General features: G+C 35.8%; 1 protein-coding gene across 2 annotated transcripts in view; it reads right to left on the reverse strand.

Moving 5' to 3' along the window:
* Window positions 1-17,141, reverse strand: part of si:ch211-266k8.4 (TBC1 domain family member 10A) — a 37,089-nt gene extending 19,948 nt beyond the window's left edge. The window contains exons 1-10 of one of the 2 annotated variants that reach the window (XM_059536501.1): window positions 16,890-17,140; window positions 16,699-16,786; window positions 16,241-16,348; window positions 15,985-16,156; window positions 15,299-15,424; window positions 14,289-14,412; window positions 14,009-14,078; window positions 12,616-12,730; window positions 12,310-12,427; window positions 9,876-9,988 (exon numbers count right to left, since the gene is read on the reverse strand). In XM_059536501.1, coding sequence (XP_059392484.1) covers window positions 9,876-9,988; window positions 12,310-12,427; window positions 12,616-12,730; window positions 14,009-14,078; window positions 14,289-14,412; window positions 15,299-15,424; window positions 15,985-16,156; window positions 16,241-16,348; window positions 16,699-16,786; window positions 16,890-17,038 — 1,183 coding nt within the window. In that variant the 5' untranslated portion in view covers window positions 17,039-17,140. Of the gene's footprint in view, window positions 1-9,875; window positions 9,989-12,309; window positions 12,428-12,615; window positions 12,731-14,008; window positions 14,079-14,288; window positions 14,413-15,298; window positions 15,425-15,984; window positions 16,157-16,240; window positions 16,349-16,698; window positions 16,787-16,889 lie in introns of both variants that reach the window. The other variant, XM_059536502.1, reaches the window with a different exon arrangement.
* Window positions 17,142-18,379: the final 1,238 nt, after the last annotated feature.

Here is an 18,379-nt window from a genome sequence, read left to right on the forward strand (position 1 = left end):
TTTCCGTTACTTTTATACCTAGGGGACCAGTATATCTTTGTCAGATTTCCCGGATGCCCTCTAGCAAACAACCAACATCTAACCGAGTCCAAACAACACCCGCAAGAATCAGCTTTCCACTCGACATTCAAAGTTATATAGTGTAATATTGTGCGTGCAGTTTGCACATGCCAAAATATTACCCCACAGGAAAACAGATAACATAGAGCCCAACAATGACAATAGTAAAAGTCCTGAGATGGAGCCAAGGAACACAATAAATTATGTATGTGAATACAAAGGAAATGGGCTGACTTTTGAACTTGTAGCCAAACAATCCATCACAATATAAAAAAAATATTCAAGCAAAGAGACCACCACTTAAAACATTTAAGATTAAAAGACCTGCACCTCCACAAAGTAAAGGTAACGTGCTGGATGTAACTACTGTAATGTCCTGCCTTCCCTTTGATGAGATTTATGGTCTACAGCTGTGAGACATGTGATTACAGGAGGTCATAGCTAAGATGGGTGACAAGAAACACACACACACACACACACAAATCTATAAACAAGCTCACTTAGTTCACCCAAAACTGACAATTCTTTCAGAAAAGGTGAGGGTTAAAAAAAAAAAAATAATTAAAAACAAACTAAACTAAAAAATTAAAAACCAAATTAAACAAAACATTTTTTTAAACATTAGAATGGAAAATTTTATTATAAATTTGGGAGTTTTTAATTTTCGTACAATAGATGTCAATGAGGTCCAATCAGAGCTGTTTTAGATGCCATTGACTTTCATTGGACAAAAGTGGTTGTTTAAAATATCTTCAAATAAATGCATGCAGGCTTGAAAAGAGATGAGTGACTTATTCTTTAATAGTCTTACTGGCTGACTGACTTCTGGCGTTGGATTTGATTGAGGCAAAATGACACATGAAAATATTTACTGATAAACCATTTGTTTCTGACAGAGATGTCACCATGTAATGCTGCTGACGCAAATTCAGACTGACCTTTGAGGATATTAAAAAGACTGAAGCGGACATGAGGAGGTTTGGTAGACAGTAAAACAAAATCGAAGCATCTTCATGCCGATTAACTGTGCTCCTTATTATTAATCCTGGACTATATTCCAATCAACGTTAGGGAGAAACGTCAATGATTACGATATAATTTAGATTCTGCACTATTTTTAGGACATAAATTAAATAAGCAAATGAAAATATCAAAAATAAAAATATTATTTTACATGTAAACAAATTATAAATGATATACAGTAGTATATATAGTATATATATATATATATATAGTACGGGTGTAACGGTTCACAAAATTCACGGTTCGGTTCGATACAATACACTGGTGTCACGGTTCGGTTCGGTACGGTTCGGTACGTTTTAGATACAGCAAAAAGAAAAAGTTGGCAGATAAATTTCCTTGATTTTTAAAAAATGTTTTATTTATTAAAACTAACAAAGAATTTTTTTGTTTTTTGTTTTACATTGAACAATGATGGAGCTATTCTTTACCCATCTTCTATGGTGTTTTCTTAGCAGCATACTGTATAAAACAAAAACAGCTCCTTATAAAAAAAAATGAAAATGTTATATTAGTTATGAACAAATACAAAGATGTAACTTTTTATATGGAACTCTTTAACTCTTTATATTGAGTGTGTTTTTATTCAATTGGTTCTCTATAGGGCTTATGTTTTTTGGAACAAAGCAGGAATTACGGTCTGTCTGAAATGGGCTCGTGAAGGAATATTGTAACGGGGCTCAATTACATTAAGCATGTTCTTAAAACCTACGTTTTCCACTACAGAGTAAATAAGGCGCTCGCTCACTCAGTACGCGCTGAAGGCTCATTGCAAAATGGCTAATGCATTTAACAGACCAGAAATAGAAGATCCTCCAATAACCAACAGGTCTGGTGTTTGGGTGCACTTTGGATTCCCTGTAAGCTATAATGGTGATGATAGAATCAATGGTAAATAGTAAGGTCTCATATCTGCGGCTATAACGTAAATGTAGCCTACCAATCGCCGTGGTGATGTCTTTTGCCCTGTTTGAATCCATTGGAAATTTCTGTCTAAATGCTGCGGGGATAGTTTGTTGCATGTATGTTTCTCCTTTTTTCCGTCTTTTCCCAGATACTGACACACTAAGGTGATGTCGGCGTAAATGAGTTGACATGTTTCAAGTATTCCCGCTGGTGTTTTTTTTTTTTTATGTATTCCCGCTGGTGTAGGCTAACCTAGTTTCGACATATCGTTGTTTTTTTTATCCACCACTCTCTTGCCATCACCATTATATTTTACAAGGGAATCCAAAGTGCACCCAAACACCAGACCTGTTGGTTATTGGAGGATCTTCTATTTCTGGTCTGTTAAACGTTTTGGCCATTTTGCAACGAGCCTTCAGCGTGTATGAGTGAGCGAGCGCCTGACTGAGTAGCCTAACATAAACATATAAGTTGGTGTTTTTTTCTTCTTCGGGGGGTGTCAGGGGCGTTGCCTGTTACGTCGTTTGGGTTATTGGGCTACCTTGTTGAACGCATATCATTATATTTCACAATTTTTTTTATTTTCCAAATATAATTAATTAGTCCAACGAACCGTTCGGTCCATAATGCGTACCGCGTACCGAACCGAAAGCCTTGTACCAAACGGTTCAATACGAATACGCGTATCGTTACACCCCTAATATATAGTATAATATACATTTAACATGTATATACATAACATACAAAAGCTGCACGTGTAAAAGTTGATATTTTATACATTTACATCCAGTACTTTACTTTAACGGGCCTTTAAGCCTGACTGCAGGTAAGAGGCCAAAAACCCAACAAGGACTTGAGGAACCTGGAGAAAATGTGCTTATATTCTGTGTGATTTAGCCTTATTATAAACACAAAAAGGAAAGCATCACTGCTTTGAAATGAAAGCTGATACAGAACACAGTTACAAAAGTCTAGAGCATCTTTCAATAACGGCACTTTGAGATGAACAAGCCCTTGTTAGTTGTAATGGGAGGGTATAAAAATATCCCAGCGGATATGAGTCACAGTAGCATAAAGCAACTGAAGTCCAGCATAGCGTGTCTGTTAATTCCTCTGCGGTTTGGCTTTTTCCTCCACTTTAAATTACTAGGTTGTTATACATTTCACTTTCAAGCTGCGTCCCAGATTCACTCAAGTCCTTTTCTTAAATGGAACTGCCCGAGAGTCCTTACATATTGCAAATCCAAACGGATACTGATAAAAACAGGGTTTGGCGTCCAATATTGGAAAAGACTTCAATCTTAAAGTATGATTGAGAATTATTTTTTTTTACATGTTCTACTGCAGACAGCAAAAAATAAAACAGTTGGAGATTGATTTCCCCAAAAAGCCACCATAAAAAAACATTGCTTTTAGTCTGACAGCAACACTGATACTGACAACCATATCTCTGGGACTGAATGATTTAGGGCCTTGAAAATAAAGATTCCAAAATAAAAGTTTATTAAGAACTAGATCTAAAATCATATTGCGATATCTTTAATACTTCTTGAGTTCAGAGGTGGAAAGTAACGAATTACATTTACTCGCGTTACTGTAATTGAGTAGCTTTTTTGTGTACTAATACTTTTTAAAGTAATTTTTTTAATCTGTAATTTTACTTTTACTTAAGTATATTTTGTTTGAAGTATTGTACTTCGCTACATTTTAAAACACATTAATTACTGAGTAAAAAAAATTAAAAAAAAAAAAAAAAATCGCTCCCTGGAAACTACGTCAGTAAATTATGGGGAGGGCAAACTGGCGCTAAAATCACAAGAAAGATGCAGACGGACAAAACAGGCGTTAGTGGTGCAGACACCGCTGAAAACGAAACCCCGTCATATTCTGAAGTTGAACTCGAAGGAAATGAAGTGAACCCCTGGCCATATGTATGCTCTATTATGCAGTGTAAGCTGTACTTGCCTAGGAAGACCAAACTAGCAGCTTATAAAATCTCGACAAGACATCAACCATTCGCAAGAATGTAGAGGTAAGCTAAATAATTGCATCGTTGCATTGGTGGTTAAAATGAAGCTTTGACATTTTAGCAAGAGGTTTTGCACAACTTAGCTAAAAAGACCGTGGTGAGGAGTGTGCTATTTTTGTTTTAATGATGTGCGCGCGCATTTATAGTGCATTCTTTTACTGTGTGATTCAGTCTCCTAAAATGCATTTAGAATGATCACAAAATTGAAGATATAGGGGCAGAAAATTCACATACTTATATAATTTCATATATTAAATCAAAATCACACAAAGAATGCCATCGTTTCCTCCAAAAATCATCATGAATATATACATACACATATATATATATATATAACAGTTCAGTAAACAAGTTAATTAAGAGACTTGCGTTTTAGAAACCATATTGCCTTTTTAGCTCTATTTCTACAACAGAAAATAATTCCAAACACAGCCACCAAAGCACAGTTTTGCGTCTCTGAGCAACGTGACAGTGTTTCCTTGCTGAATGAATCAACCGTTTAAATGATTCGGTTCAGTCGCAATGACTCACTTATTAACAGTGACTTGCTGACACATACTGGCCATTTTAATGTCACATTTAAAGTATCTTTTGATTTTTTTTTTAATAATTAATTTCTTATCATTTCAAATGAGTATTCAACATTTTATGTCTTGTATATCAAAACATTATTCATGCATTTGTACCTGCAGGTTAAATGCATTCTTGTCCTGCACTAAACAGTGTAATACATCTAAATGCCACTTCCAATGAATCTTCTTCATTTCCTCTGCATTAAAAGATGAGTTTGTTGATACTGATTTGCCTGGTAACAGCCCAAATGTTTTATTATTCTAAATAACTGATTCCTTTAATTAAAAACAACTAGTATGAGATTAATAGACCAATCCCAGGGGTGTCAAACTCAGTTCCTGGTGGGCCGTAGCCCTGCAGAGTTTAGTTCTATTCCTGCTCCAGCACACATCTCATGTAGTTTTCAAATAAACCTAAATGATTAGATTAGCTGGATCAGGTGTGTTTAATTAGGGTTATATCTAAACTGTGCAGGACTGTGGCCCTCCAGGAACTGAGTTTGACAATCTTGGCCTGTCATATTTTTGACTCCCTCCCACTGTTAAAATGTAACTAAGTAATTTTTACTCTGAGTAAAGTTTAAATGAGCTACTTTTTACTTTTACTTGAGTAGATTTTTAGACTGGTACTTTTACTTGTACTTAAGTAAAATTTCATTAATGTAATGGTACTTTTACTTGAGTAGAATATTTTTGTACTCTTTCCACCTCTGCTTGAGTTATAGGCATGCAAACTTTGGAAAAATAATATTTATGGCATGCCGACAGGTATGTTCAATGCAGTTGTTTAGACAGAAAGAAAAGAGATAAATCTCTAGTTTCAACATTACTTGTTCTTCAGGCGTTCCTCTTTAAAAGAAAAGAAGTTATTTTTGTATTTGGTTTTTGACCATTGAAAATGTGTACAATTTAATGATTTACCCTTGGAGGCATATCAAGATCCCAATATCTCTGGAACTAAACTATATAGGGCCTTTCAAATGAAGATGCCAAAAGGAAAGTTTGTTAAGACCCATTTTCTAAAAGTGCATTAAGATATATTTAATACTTTTTGAATTACAGACCTGAAAACCTCAGAGAAAAAAAACTTGAAATGTGCTGTTTCCCCGTTTTTTAATGGTCACCATTGGCACATAATGCAACAAAGTTTGCTAAAGTCCACAGTCTAAAAGACCTACCAATCTCTGTGTAACAATAGCATTATGATGCTGCCATCTTTCTGAAGTCATTTTAACCCCCTGTAATTTGGCTCTGTATCTCAAGTGAAAATTGCCATTTTGACCCCCCATGGAGACACATGAAATGTTCCAAACAGTAGGCCAACTGGATGACGGGTGGCCTGATACTGGCAACCTAGGAAAACCTTTGGTCATTAGTGGATTTATAGCCAACATAAGGCTCTACTAAAGAGGGTAGGACTCGGAAGAATTTCACCTTTCTGACCTGCTTAAGCCGGGCCCTAAGTTGCGGTGCAGTCTTTTGACTAAATGCAAGGAAGCCATCTATTCACACTCATCAACTGTGTGCCGCCCAGAATGGATGGCTTGTCATGGTCATTGTCTGTTTCACATCTTCTGAACAAGCGCTGGGTGGTTATTTGATTAAGCCAGTCTGGTGGGAGCACTCGGGTTACAGAAAATATTAGCCTTCAGCAGAACATGCTCGGGGACAGAACAGTCAAACGCAATGAAGGGCTGACTTAATCAGCTCATTTTTTAGAGGCAAAATGGCTGACTATTGTGTTTGCTCAGGCACAGAGTCCTGCTCAAGGTGACCAAAGAAGCAGATTCAGAGCTAAAATACAATATACACGGTTTTGATAGCCATTTTATTATTCTTCAGTCAGCACAGTACCATCCCAAAAGCCAGAGTCACCCTCAGGGGTCCCACTTTAAATCTCTTTTAATCAGTATTATAAAAAGGAACACTCCACTTCTTTTGGAAATCATTTTCCAACTACCCTACAGCCAAGTTCCTTGATTATTATGCTGGAAAGAGTATAGTTCCTAGCCAAATCAGCCTAGAAAATCAAAACTTTTCATTTTCTGTCGGTCTTAGTACACTATGTAAATACAGAAGAGTTTTAAATAGGAAAAATATAGAAACTCCGGTCATTTTTGAGTGAGATGCTAACGGTCTAATCAGATTCAATGATCTATGCTAAGCTAAGACTAAAGTGCTATCGCCAGACCCGGAGATCAGCTGAATGGATTCAAAAATGGTAAAACTCAACTTTTGAACTCTAGGGGAGTTGGAAAATGAGCCTATTTTCAAAAAAAATTAGAGTGTTCCTTTAATATGAACATTTTTAGTTAAAAACACATGCACTACCATTCAAAAGTTTGGGGTTAGCAAGATTTTTTATATTTTTGAAAGAAGTATTTTATGCTCACCAAAGCTACATTTATTTGATCATAAATATAGTACAAATTAAAATATTATAAAATATAACCATTTAAAACAACAGTTTTGTATTTGAATATATTTTATACGTGGATTTGCGCAGCTTCTCAGTTAACCACGGCTCTATGTGAAATCACGGACCTGATGGAATTTACCGCTGATTAGAGAACTGGCTTTACTGACGAGATGCACATAACGATCAGTCGACTGTGATCGGAGCACCCCTATTTCTTATTATTCATACGGTTAAAAGTGCACTTTCGGTCAGGTGTAGGTGCGACCGGATGGACTGCGTTTCTACCGAAGGGACAACACCCCACACCACCCCCCCAGACCGTGATTTCTACAAAATAAAAATGTATTAAAATTTAATTTACATTATTAAAATTATTAAAACTTACTTGGCCCAAAATGTTAAACATAAGTGTATGCGAATGCATACATAAAATGTAAATTTTTTGTAAATAATGTATAAATATTTTACATCTTGATTTGATTGCACCTGCAGAAAGCAGCTGAGTCACTGCACTACAAACAGCAGAGAAAATAACAGCAGTGCACCACAGCACTGAGATAGCAGCACACCTCAGGATTCTGCCAACACAGTCTCAAGCAAAATACAATCGTGCTCTCAGGGAAACAAACACCTTTCTGTACCACACACCCCAATGGGAGCCTATACAGCATCATCATCATCACTGATGCCTATGTCGCAATATTCACAACAAAAGAATTTGTTCTTATAAGCTATAAAGCTTTACTATCAAATGCTGACACGGACTTAAAGAGATATTTCACCCAACAATGAAATTCTGTCATTAATTTCCCTGTTCATCTTCAGAACACAAATTAAAACATTTTTGATGAAATCTGACCCTGCATAGACATCAACACAACTAACACGTTCAAGGCCCAGAAAGGTAGTAAGGACATTGTTAAAATAGTCCATGTGGTATCAGTTCATCTGTAGTTTTATGAAGCTCTTTGTGCGCAAAGAAAACAAAAATATTATATAAATTATATTAAATTAAATATTAAATTATAAATAACTTTATTCAACAATACTTCTCTTCAGTGTCAGTCGACACACATTCACAAGAGTACCACAATATAGCTTCATAATACAAAGAGATAGCAAATCAGAGCAAATCTAATGAACTCATGCTTCTTGTTACTTAAAGCAAACGTCAAAATACCTTCAGGCAGGTATGAAGTCACGGACAGGTGTGCTAAAAACATAATAAACATACAATCTATTTAAAGACACAGACCACTAAAAACTCTTCAGTCAACAGTAAGTCAGCTGTGGTCGTTCTGTGGTTTCCTGACATCCAGATGTTTCCCAAATAGACCTTCAACGGAAACTCAGGTGCAGTGAGTGAAGCCTTGGTGAGTCAGTTCTCATTACCTTGTTAAAAGGTGGACAGAGAGGGCTGATGGCCCCCCGGATGACTCACAAAGCTTTGGATCACATATTCATATGGGCACCCTCGAAAAACAGCTCCAAAAAGCACAACCACCCTCAGGGAATTTCTGTCATTAAAAGCAGATGAGTCACGGCTGCCAGACAGAGAAGTGATTCTGTCAAACCTGCGTTAACGCTACTGTAAATCACCAGAGGAACTTAAATAAAACATAAGTTGTAAATGCGTGTTAACAAAAGTAATGCCAGGGACTTTTGGCAACAAGAGAGAAACCTGATGGTCCCAGTGAGGGCAGTTAACAAGAGAATATGGAGGTTTTTTGATTGGGAATAGAGAGTGTGCAGACCTCAGGCTAAGACAGTGTGGTGAAGTTGGGGAAAATAGTTATGTAAGAGTGATTTGGTGACAAAGTAAGAGACAGAAAATGAAAGCATGGTGGAAAGTGAATTCATGAAAGTTAAAGTACAATATAGTGACTGAGAAAATACTCAAGTAAAAGTTTAAAAGTACCTTATATTGCAAGAATCAAACGGCAAAAGTAAAAGACCATTAAAATAAGTAAAAAGCTAAAAGAAAGTGTAAAAAAGTAAACAAATGAATAAAAATAAATCTAATGAATACATAAAATAAATTAAATATATTTAATTATTATAAATATTTAAATAAATATACATCTAATAAACAGACAAATAAACTGTTAGTTATATATTAGTTGGTTATGGTATGTGTGTGTGTGTGTGTATATCGTTTTTCAGGTAGTTTTGCAGGTAGGTATTCAAGTTGATAGACTAAACAGTACTCTGCAGACTGGGTAGAACAATGAGAGATGGTAAACTTATAAAATAAACTTTATGTATATAAATATATGAAATACTTTGTTTACCATTATTGTGTGAAAAAATTGAAACCTGCATTAGTACACAAGGTCTGTTCGCTTGAGCCTGTTGCTACTGAATTCAAACATAGCATCCAGCCTGAGCACACTTAAGAGTGTGTTTGTACACCCAGGCATGCCGTCTTCCCCTTGTCTAACATGAGATGCTGCTGACATTTTGTTCCCTAAAAGCCAGCACTTACGGGCACATCCAGTCAAAAGCATCCCTGTTATTGGTTCCCGAACAGACGCTGATGACCGAAGAGATTAAATCACCAGTCTGTCCCTATCTAGTGTCTCTGTCAGCCCATTACACTTGACCCTTAGTCCTGAACTCAGTGTTTTGCTTGCAGCACAGTAGACTGCTGAGGCACACAGGACAACATACTGTACTGAAGGTGGGCTCATATGTACACTAAACAAACAACAGAGACAAAAGACGAGGTCTTATGTAAGGAGGGCTGGAATGTCTGCACAGGTTTGGATGGGAGAACAAGTGTATTCATTGTTGTAATCGACCGAATGTTGTAAGCTGTCCTTGCGTGCTCAGATGTTAAATGGTGGGATTGTGGGTATGCGTTTACCTTCATCCGGTTCACCACTGGCCTCCTCCAAGACTAGGCGGTTCATGCAGTTGATTTCCCACTCCTGAACATCAGTGTTCCAGAGGGCTGGGATCAGGACACGATGCTGGGAGCTGGACACACATAAACACCACAACTAAGATTATGACACTATACATTTTCCACATTGATTTAGAGTTTTGATTAAGATTGTTAGGGGGAAAAAAATCCTAATATTAACCAACAGAGGTTTTCAAACTAAGGTTTCAAACAATTTTCAAAATGATTTTTGTGTGTGTATAAGCAAATTAATTAAATTACATTAAAACAGTTAGCTTTCATACAATGACAATGTGAGAGTCAATAAAGTTTATAAATAATATTTATATTTATATCTATTCACAATATATACTTACAGTATATGCTATATATATATATATATATATATAGCAAATACAGGTAACTATGGACCATAAACCTCTGGCCTAGGTTATGTCAACAAACAGGAAGTTTGTTTAAAATTTTGATAAACGATTTTTATAGATTAAAAAAAAGTTTATCTATCATCTACATGTGACAACTTTTCTAAATCTCACAGTTTGATATGATTTAGATAAACTATAGATCAAACTGAAGACAGCAAACAAGAAATGAAAACATCCTAGAGTTAAAAAAATAACAACACTTATTTCCCTTGCTATTAAAAACAAATGCTATACCTGTAAAAGCAGCCCTCCAAGCAGAAATAAACCTTGTCTGCGTGCACTTAATGTCACAGTGAGTTACATAAGCTCTAAAGTGGCCTGGCCTACACATCAACAGGACTGAATGGGAAGAGGGGGCCAGTATTGTAAAAGAGCGCAAGGACACCCCAGTCACTTTTATGAAGACCTGACATTGTTCACGGTCTCCGGTGACGGGTGCCTACAGCCGCATCACTGTGGAGACCAAAGAGCCAGCTAGCAGTGACGTCAACCAAATCGTCCTGATTTAATAAGTACATAACATGAGCTGTAGACATTAGTCATAACAGCTATGAAAAATAATGTTTCAACCAGATTCCAAAAGGCCAACAGAGCTGGTTTTCCCAGCTTGGGAATGTAGAGCCTGGTTTGAACCACCTTAGGCTGATTTTCTTTTTGAGGCAAACCTACTTGCTGTTTCTCTTTCTTCTTTCTGTTTCCCTCTTTGGCCTCCTAACGCTTCGTTCTCAGACGGCTCAGTTCTCTGCCTAGCAAAACTCTGATACTCTGAATCAGAGGGGAGCATTTAGGCTTGACCTTGTCGGCACTGCCGTGGTGCCAGCAGAGCAACGTGAACCCGTTCCCTGATGTGTAGGAGCTTTGTGCTGACTGCCATCTGCATGTCAATGCCAAATATCCCCTTTGAAACTGGCAAATGGCATCGTTTGCCCTTATAATCCTTCAAATTGGCTGACAAAGTGCATGGATGTTTTTTTCACCAAGCCACAACAAATATAGTTTTTTAAATGTTAATCGAAGGTTTATTCAGAAAGGTGAGTTTTATTTGCGCACATGCATAAAAAAGAATTCCAGATCACATGGCAAAGGATTATAAACAAGCGTTTCTTCTTATAAACGTAATGTATAATTCTTTGAACTGCTAGACCAGGTCTTGTGATGATGAGAGATACATTCTAATGAATCTGCTTGGCTTCACTTGACCATACTGGCAAAAGAAATAGCAGTAAAAATAATTGTATAACATGAGTATTATATTACATATTACAGCCAGTATTAGAGATTATTTAATTTATTGCTATTGGTTTATACTAGATATTTAATCGTTCATATTCCTATTTTCTATTTTGACAATTTAATGCTCAAAGATAATCTTCAAAAACAATAGTGATATAATAAGTCTCTTCTATATGCACAGTGGTGGCCAAAATTATTAGTACACCTGGACAGACCTGAAAACAAAGACCTATTTTTGCCTCCAAAACATGATTTCATTTCATAATGTTCATGAAACATGCAGATGGTTGCTCGAACAAAACAAATATCAGTCGTACTGTTTTTATCCACGTTTAACTTTAATATTTGGTATGTCCACCTTTTGCAGCGATTACAGGAGCACATCTCTCTGGCATGGCCTCAATATATTTCCAACACTCATGTTATCCCATGCCTTCCTCAACTTAAGCTCAAGGCTTTCCTCTTGAATGTACAATAAGTCTGTCCAGTTTAGTTTTAACTGGTCGTTCCAGCAGTAGTTAGAAGAATTATTTAACTGTTTGCAAGAGACACTCATTTTTATCTCTCTCCCCCTCCCTCTGTCAAACATACACTCTTCGCTTGTTGCCAAACTGTTCAAACTAAGTCCTTCTCCAAGTTTCGAATTGGTGGCATCATGGCGGTCTAAAGTGTACCTTACAGTGCGGAGGTAAAGAGGGCATGCGTTAATTTTAACAAATAGTTATAAGTGCACTCACACGTCCACAGGCATCCGCAGGAGAATGGGCAGAACTGTGGCTTCCTCATTCATGCTCATGATACGAGACTCCAGCAGCAGGATGATGGTGAGACCGGTGCGAAATACAGCCAGCAGACCTGCAAAGAACATAAGAAAGTGATCAAATAAGGTTCAAGAAACCTGTTTGAAACCAATCATTTTCTATTCTCTTAAGTGACGCTTAAATGCGCATAAATGACACATTTCACCTCTAAAAAGCAAAAATGGCAGCTTTACACTTGAGGTGTTATTATTCTAGTACAAACAGGATCAAGGCGTGTAATACCATGCAGCAGGATAAGATCCCAAATGGCCAATACTGAGTCCCAGCACGGCAGCGAGGTGAAGAGAGTGAGAAACCACTGCATGATGAAATGTAGAGAAGACACCCCAAGAGCCTCCTACCATCAGAGACAACAACACACTCCTGTCATCATCTACAAACAGGTCATATTTCACACAAACAAACAAATAAATACATTAATAAATCAATATTTTAAGTTTGAAAGCTCCAGTCTGGCGCTGTAATTTAATGAAAAAGAGCGACTGGCACATTTTGATAAAGTTCTTAATTTCTGTGTTCCACACTAAAAAGGAAGTCATTTGGGTTTGTTATATCATGATTGCGATGAAATAAAAGCTATTTAACCTGATGTTTTAGGTATGTCGCTGCACTTTGCAATCTTTGTAAGTTAACAGCATTATGTTTTCTCCTGTGCTGTGGTCTAATAGCTCAGCTTTTCAGACAGCTGCGCTGAGTCTACACACAATGAGAAGGAAATCCCTTAAGAGTTTACCAAGCTGCACGAATGCTCTGAGGGGGCGGACAGCCACTACTATAAAAAACAGAAGAGCTCATTTGAATGCCCTCAGGAAAAGGTCTATGAGACACAGTGACAAACCTGTGTGCGAAAGGCTGTGATCTGCATAAACTCTAGAGAACTGAGAGATTTTAACCAATGTGTGTAATTCAGCATGTGTCTGTTTTTATATTCAGACATTTTCCTGATGAGAGTTGAAGCCAGAGTTTAAGACCTCTTCCTTAGTTTAATAGGTCTTAGTTTTAGTCTTATTATTGTTTTCTGATTACTTTTTAACAAACTTGTTTTAAACTTGGCATTAAAAATACCATATTGATTTAAAAAAGCAACTGGAAAAATATATTCCATTTTTGAGAACATCATAAAATGCATTAAACAAACCAGAGTTTCACAAACTGGGCTTAATGTACCATTTGCAGTGGGTTTGTGAGTTGATAAAAAGTTAATAATTAAATAAATCATAAAAATTTAAAATTATTTAAACCCTTGAAGGCAAATTTTTTAAATATTTTATTTGTTTACACATAACCATATTTGTGAACATCAAATGACATTGAACTGTAAACATGTGAATGTGTTGTTAAATAATTGAAAAATTAACTTCCTCAGAGATATTTCAAGTAAATATTTCTGGTTATTACATGATTTTTGGAATCTGATTACATAATCTAGATTACATGTAATCAGTTAATACTTTATATATAAATGTACAATATAAAAAAAATTGAATGGAGGCAAACTTCATCTTAATTTCATGGGCAGAAAAATAATACGTCATAATATATTTATTAAAATATTTATTGAGTGATTTTATTTTATTTATTTTATTTTTTTTTTTAAATACACCATAATTCTCACCAAGTGCTGAAAGAGCAGAGGTTTCCTGTGCTTCAGGAGCTGATGAAAAACCAAAGCTTGATGTTGAATCCTATAAATAAAATAAATATTCGAATAGATAAAAAGTTGATTAACCAACAATATGCAGCCCATTTTCAATTATTGGCATTTGCAAAAAAACTAAAACAAAAATCCAAAATCTCCCAACAGTTTTTTCAACAGATGTTTTTAGTGTAACTTGAGTAAACCTTTGTAAAATAAGTGTTTATATATGTATTTTATAAACAGCTGAAAGTCTTACTTCTCCAGAGAAGAATCAAAGAGCTCTGAGAGATATTTGGGCTTCTCTAACAGAGCAACCAGAGCCCAGAAAGCCTCCTCCTCAGACAGGATCATCAGGAGCACAGCAGCTATATAGGACATCCCTGAGCAAAAAAAAACAAACAAACCATGAGGCATCACAAACTCCCATTATGACCTGAATGTTAAGTACAAACTAACTAAATTAGCTCCACAGAATAAATGCTAACTAAATTATGACCATGACATGCAATAGCAACAAGATAGCACTTGACTGCCCTCTTGAGACTGAACCTCAGTATATACTGAAGTTAAAAATGTGTGACACAACCAGTAAAAGCAGTTCACGCAAAAAGGTTCAAGAAGATTTCAGTAAAATAAAGGTGTAAAATACTTGAGTAATTTTACTTGATTACTGTACTTAAAATATTATTTTGGGGGATTTGTACTTTACTCAAGTACAATTTAAACTGACTACTTGTACTTTTACTTGATTACATTTCTGAAGATAAAACAGTACTTTTTACTCCTTACCATTTTATTTCATCTTGAAAAGTACATTATATTTTTATTTTATCTTATGCACATTAAATATTGTAAACAGAAGCTCAAACGTGTGTGCCTGACGTGAGAACTATTGATCATTGTTTTCATGCATCAAACACACACATTTCTACTTCAACTATGACTTTCATCAGGTAAATGTCTGGCTTCAAACGTTCACCATCAAATCTGAGGAAGCATATTGTGGTTTTTTCATTCTCTCCCTTTAACCATTCTTATGTTTGTCTGTCAGAAAAAAAGTATTTCTACTTTTTTAATACTTGAGTACAATTTAAAGTTGTACTTTTTTACTTTTCCTAAAGTATGTTTTTGACCCGATACTTGTACTTTTAATTGAGTAAATTTTTTACTGAGTACTTGTACTTTCACTTGAGTAAAATTTTTGAGTACTTTTTACACCTCTGAATGCCAGTGACCTCATTTGTGGAAGTAAAGGCAGTTCATTACCTTGTACGTATCCAATCTGGGGATTATATCGGGCAAATGCGGTAAGAACTCTGAAAAGTTTGGCTTGGCCCTCAATAGCCTCCGCACGGTCCCCCATCAGAGTGCGATGGGTCGGAAATGACCTTCCTACAGTATATAGACAAATATGGAACTATCAGCTGAACTACCAAAACATTTCAAACATGCATCTATAAAATTTTCTATATACAAAAAGTTTTAGAAAGATCACTTTTGTTGCTCAAAAGATGGTTCCAGTAACACCAAGGATGTAGATTTGATTCTCAGTGCCTTGGTGTACTTTGGGGAAAATTAGGCCAAATGCATTAATGTACAGTGCATGTGTAAAAAAAAGAGGGAAAGTGTTTATGCAACGCCCCCATGTGGTTTTCAGAATATTGGCCAAATTCAAAATTTAAAAAAAAAATGAATTCTTTTAGCAGAAAGAAAAAAATTAACATACACATGCATTTTTAATTATTAATATTTTATAAATTACTTGACAAAATGCACAGCAAAACATTATTAAATCTTAATTATTTAAATATTTTATTAGTCCAAAGTTATTGCATTTCTTTATATTTATTTATTCAAATAAAAAATATTTATATTTATGTAAACAAAATAGTCCAAATGAATGCATGGAAGATATCATGCAATTCCAGTGGTCATCCAAAGGCACAACTCACGCAGGTCAAGGGCGATCTGTTTGAAGAGTGTCAGGTCAGCACTGGGGAGATCTGGTGCCTGTCCGCTGCTGATCTCATTCTCTGAGTCCACTAGAGAGTCTATAGTAGGGATGATACTGTACTCACTGACTCCAAGATCAACCAGAGGCTTACGGATCTCAGTCTGACATGCCTGAAGTAAACAATCAACCTGGGTTACTTCAACGGAAAACGTGTTTGCATAGTAATAAAAATACATATATGGATGGGGTTGCACCTCATAATCGAAAGAGTTGGCAGCTCTGAGACTGTCGATATTTAGGAGGCATTTCCAAACTCTTCCACGTATTGCTGGAGGAATACCAATACGAATAAACCTCTCGATCTGAAATTAGGAAAAAGGAAAGTGATAAAAACTACTAATATGTATATATATATATATATATATAAAATAAAAAAAAATAATAATCATATAGAATTTGTCTCAGATTTGTAATTAATGAGTTCTGAGAGGAAGTTATTTTAATAAATTCAACAAAGACAGTAATTTGTCCAACAAAAGTTTTGCTATAAAACATAGTTCATTCATTCTGATATGAAAAATATTTTATAGTGTATGTATTTCTCTAAAGACAATTACACTTATAAATATATCAATTTCTGTGAATTTAAATGGATTCTCGATGGTTGTGAATGGTGCTCAACTCACAGAGTTACATAGAGAAACATGCACACCTGATTTCTGCAGATAAAACTGGACCCATTCCAGTAACTGAGAAATTCACACAGCTCCTTGACTTTAACTGGATCAGGCTGAGGATAACTGAGGAAACGGAGTTGTGTTAAATGTCAACACATCACACAACATAGTGTTCATTCGTGTGAACTGATTTAATAATGAAAGCGAACAGAAACAACTATCTTACCTGTAGTCATGATATCTGTGTTGGAGCTTCTTGTCTCTTTTCTTACTGAGAGCAAAGCCGAATTCATCAAAGCCTACCAAGCTGCTCCGCCGCGACGCGATGCTCTTCCCGCTGCTCGCGCTGCTCGCTCTCCTCAACATGATTCTCATACAATCAGTTTGAATTCATTCTGGACGCGCGTGCTTTCATCTGCGCACTGTACACTGTAACCGACGCTTGAACTCAGCGCCAAGACCAACACAATGAAACCACTCTTCAAAATAAAAGTCTCAACACATACGGAAAAGCTTTAAAATAAATTATATTAAAATTGACACTGAAAAAATATATATATTATTAAAACAATTTACAATAAAATGTATCAATAAAATCCTTTTTTTTTGCCTATTAACGTACATTCCACTGTGTGGCTGAGGCCCACTAAAGAGAAAAAAAATTAATAAAAATCAAATTTCCTCAGTGATTTAAATTACATTACATTTATATAAATTAACAATAAAAATGCTTAATGATAAAAGCAACAGGAACATTATATGAACTGTGACCACCATTTACTCAAAATTTCCCATTTTATTCAACATTATGTAACATCTCGAATAGTTAACATGCTGTTACGATAAACGTAATGGCTTGGAAATATGGCACAATAGTTTTATACATAAAATAAATACATACATAGGGATGTTATTTTAAACTGTACAATTAACTATATTGTTAAAATATGCTGTTATGATACTGCCTTAAACCAAGGCACCAGATGCTACCAAGGCATTGCACAATAACTACTATGCTGTAATGATATCTGAATAAAAAACTGTATGCAGTAATGATACTGTATATAAATAAAACTATGCTGGAAATCCTGGGACCATGATGACAGATGGCATTTTGGGACTATCGAGGTGCTGCCAAGGCTTTCCAGCTCCATGACACTAAGGCATGGAGGGATGGCCATTGACATCAGCTGAAGAAACATGAGGCCAATTCTGTGACTTAAACCATGCAGGTTAGCAGGTTTCCCGTAGTACCTGCCCTCTATGTCATACTCAGGAGAAAATACTCTGCTATGCTTAAAAGAAAGACATTTTGTTTTATAAGTGAGCTTCAAAATACTTGAATATGGTTTAATTCATCATTAGAATTCTAAACTACACCTTTGATGAATAATACATACTCCAGAAGATGCCATAGCCAGTTTCCCTCATCAGATCCCCACATCCAAGGTTGATCAGCTTGACTTCAAGGGTTTTGGGATTGATCAAAAGGTTGTCCAGCTTGATATCGAAGTGAAACACTCCACGTTGACAGTACTTTACCTGCCACATGACCAATTTAAATCTTTGTAAAAAGTAGTATACTTATAATGTTGATGTGGACCATGTTCCTTGTCTTCTTTTGCATTTCAATGACAAAAAATGGTTACAATTTAATTTTAGACTGTCAAGTGCACTAGATAGTTGACAAAACATACACCAAGAAGAACACTTGAA

The sequence above is a fragment of the Carassius carassius genome, chromosome 43 (assembly GCF_963082965.1).
Source record: "Carassius carassius chromosome 43, fCarCar2.1, whole genome shotgun sequence".
NCBI classification, from domain to species: Eukaryota; Metazoa; Chordata; class Actinopteri; order Cypriniformes; family Cyprinidae; genus Carassius; species Carassius carassius.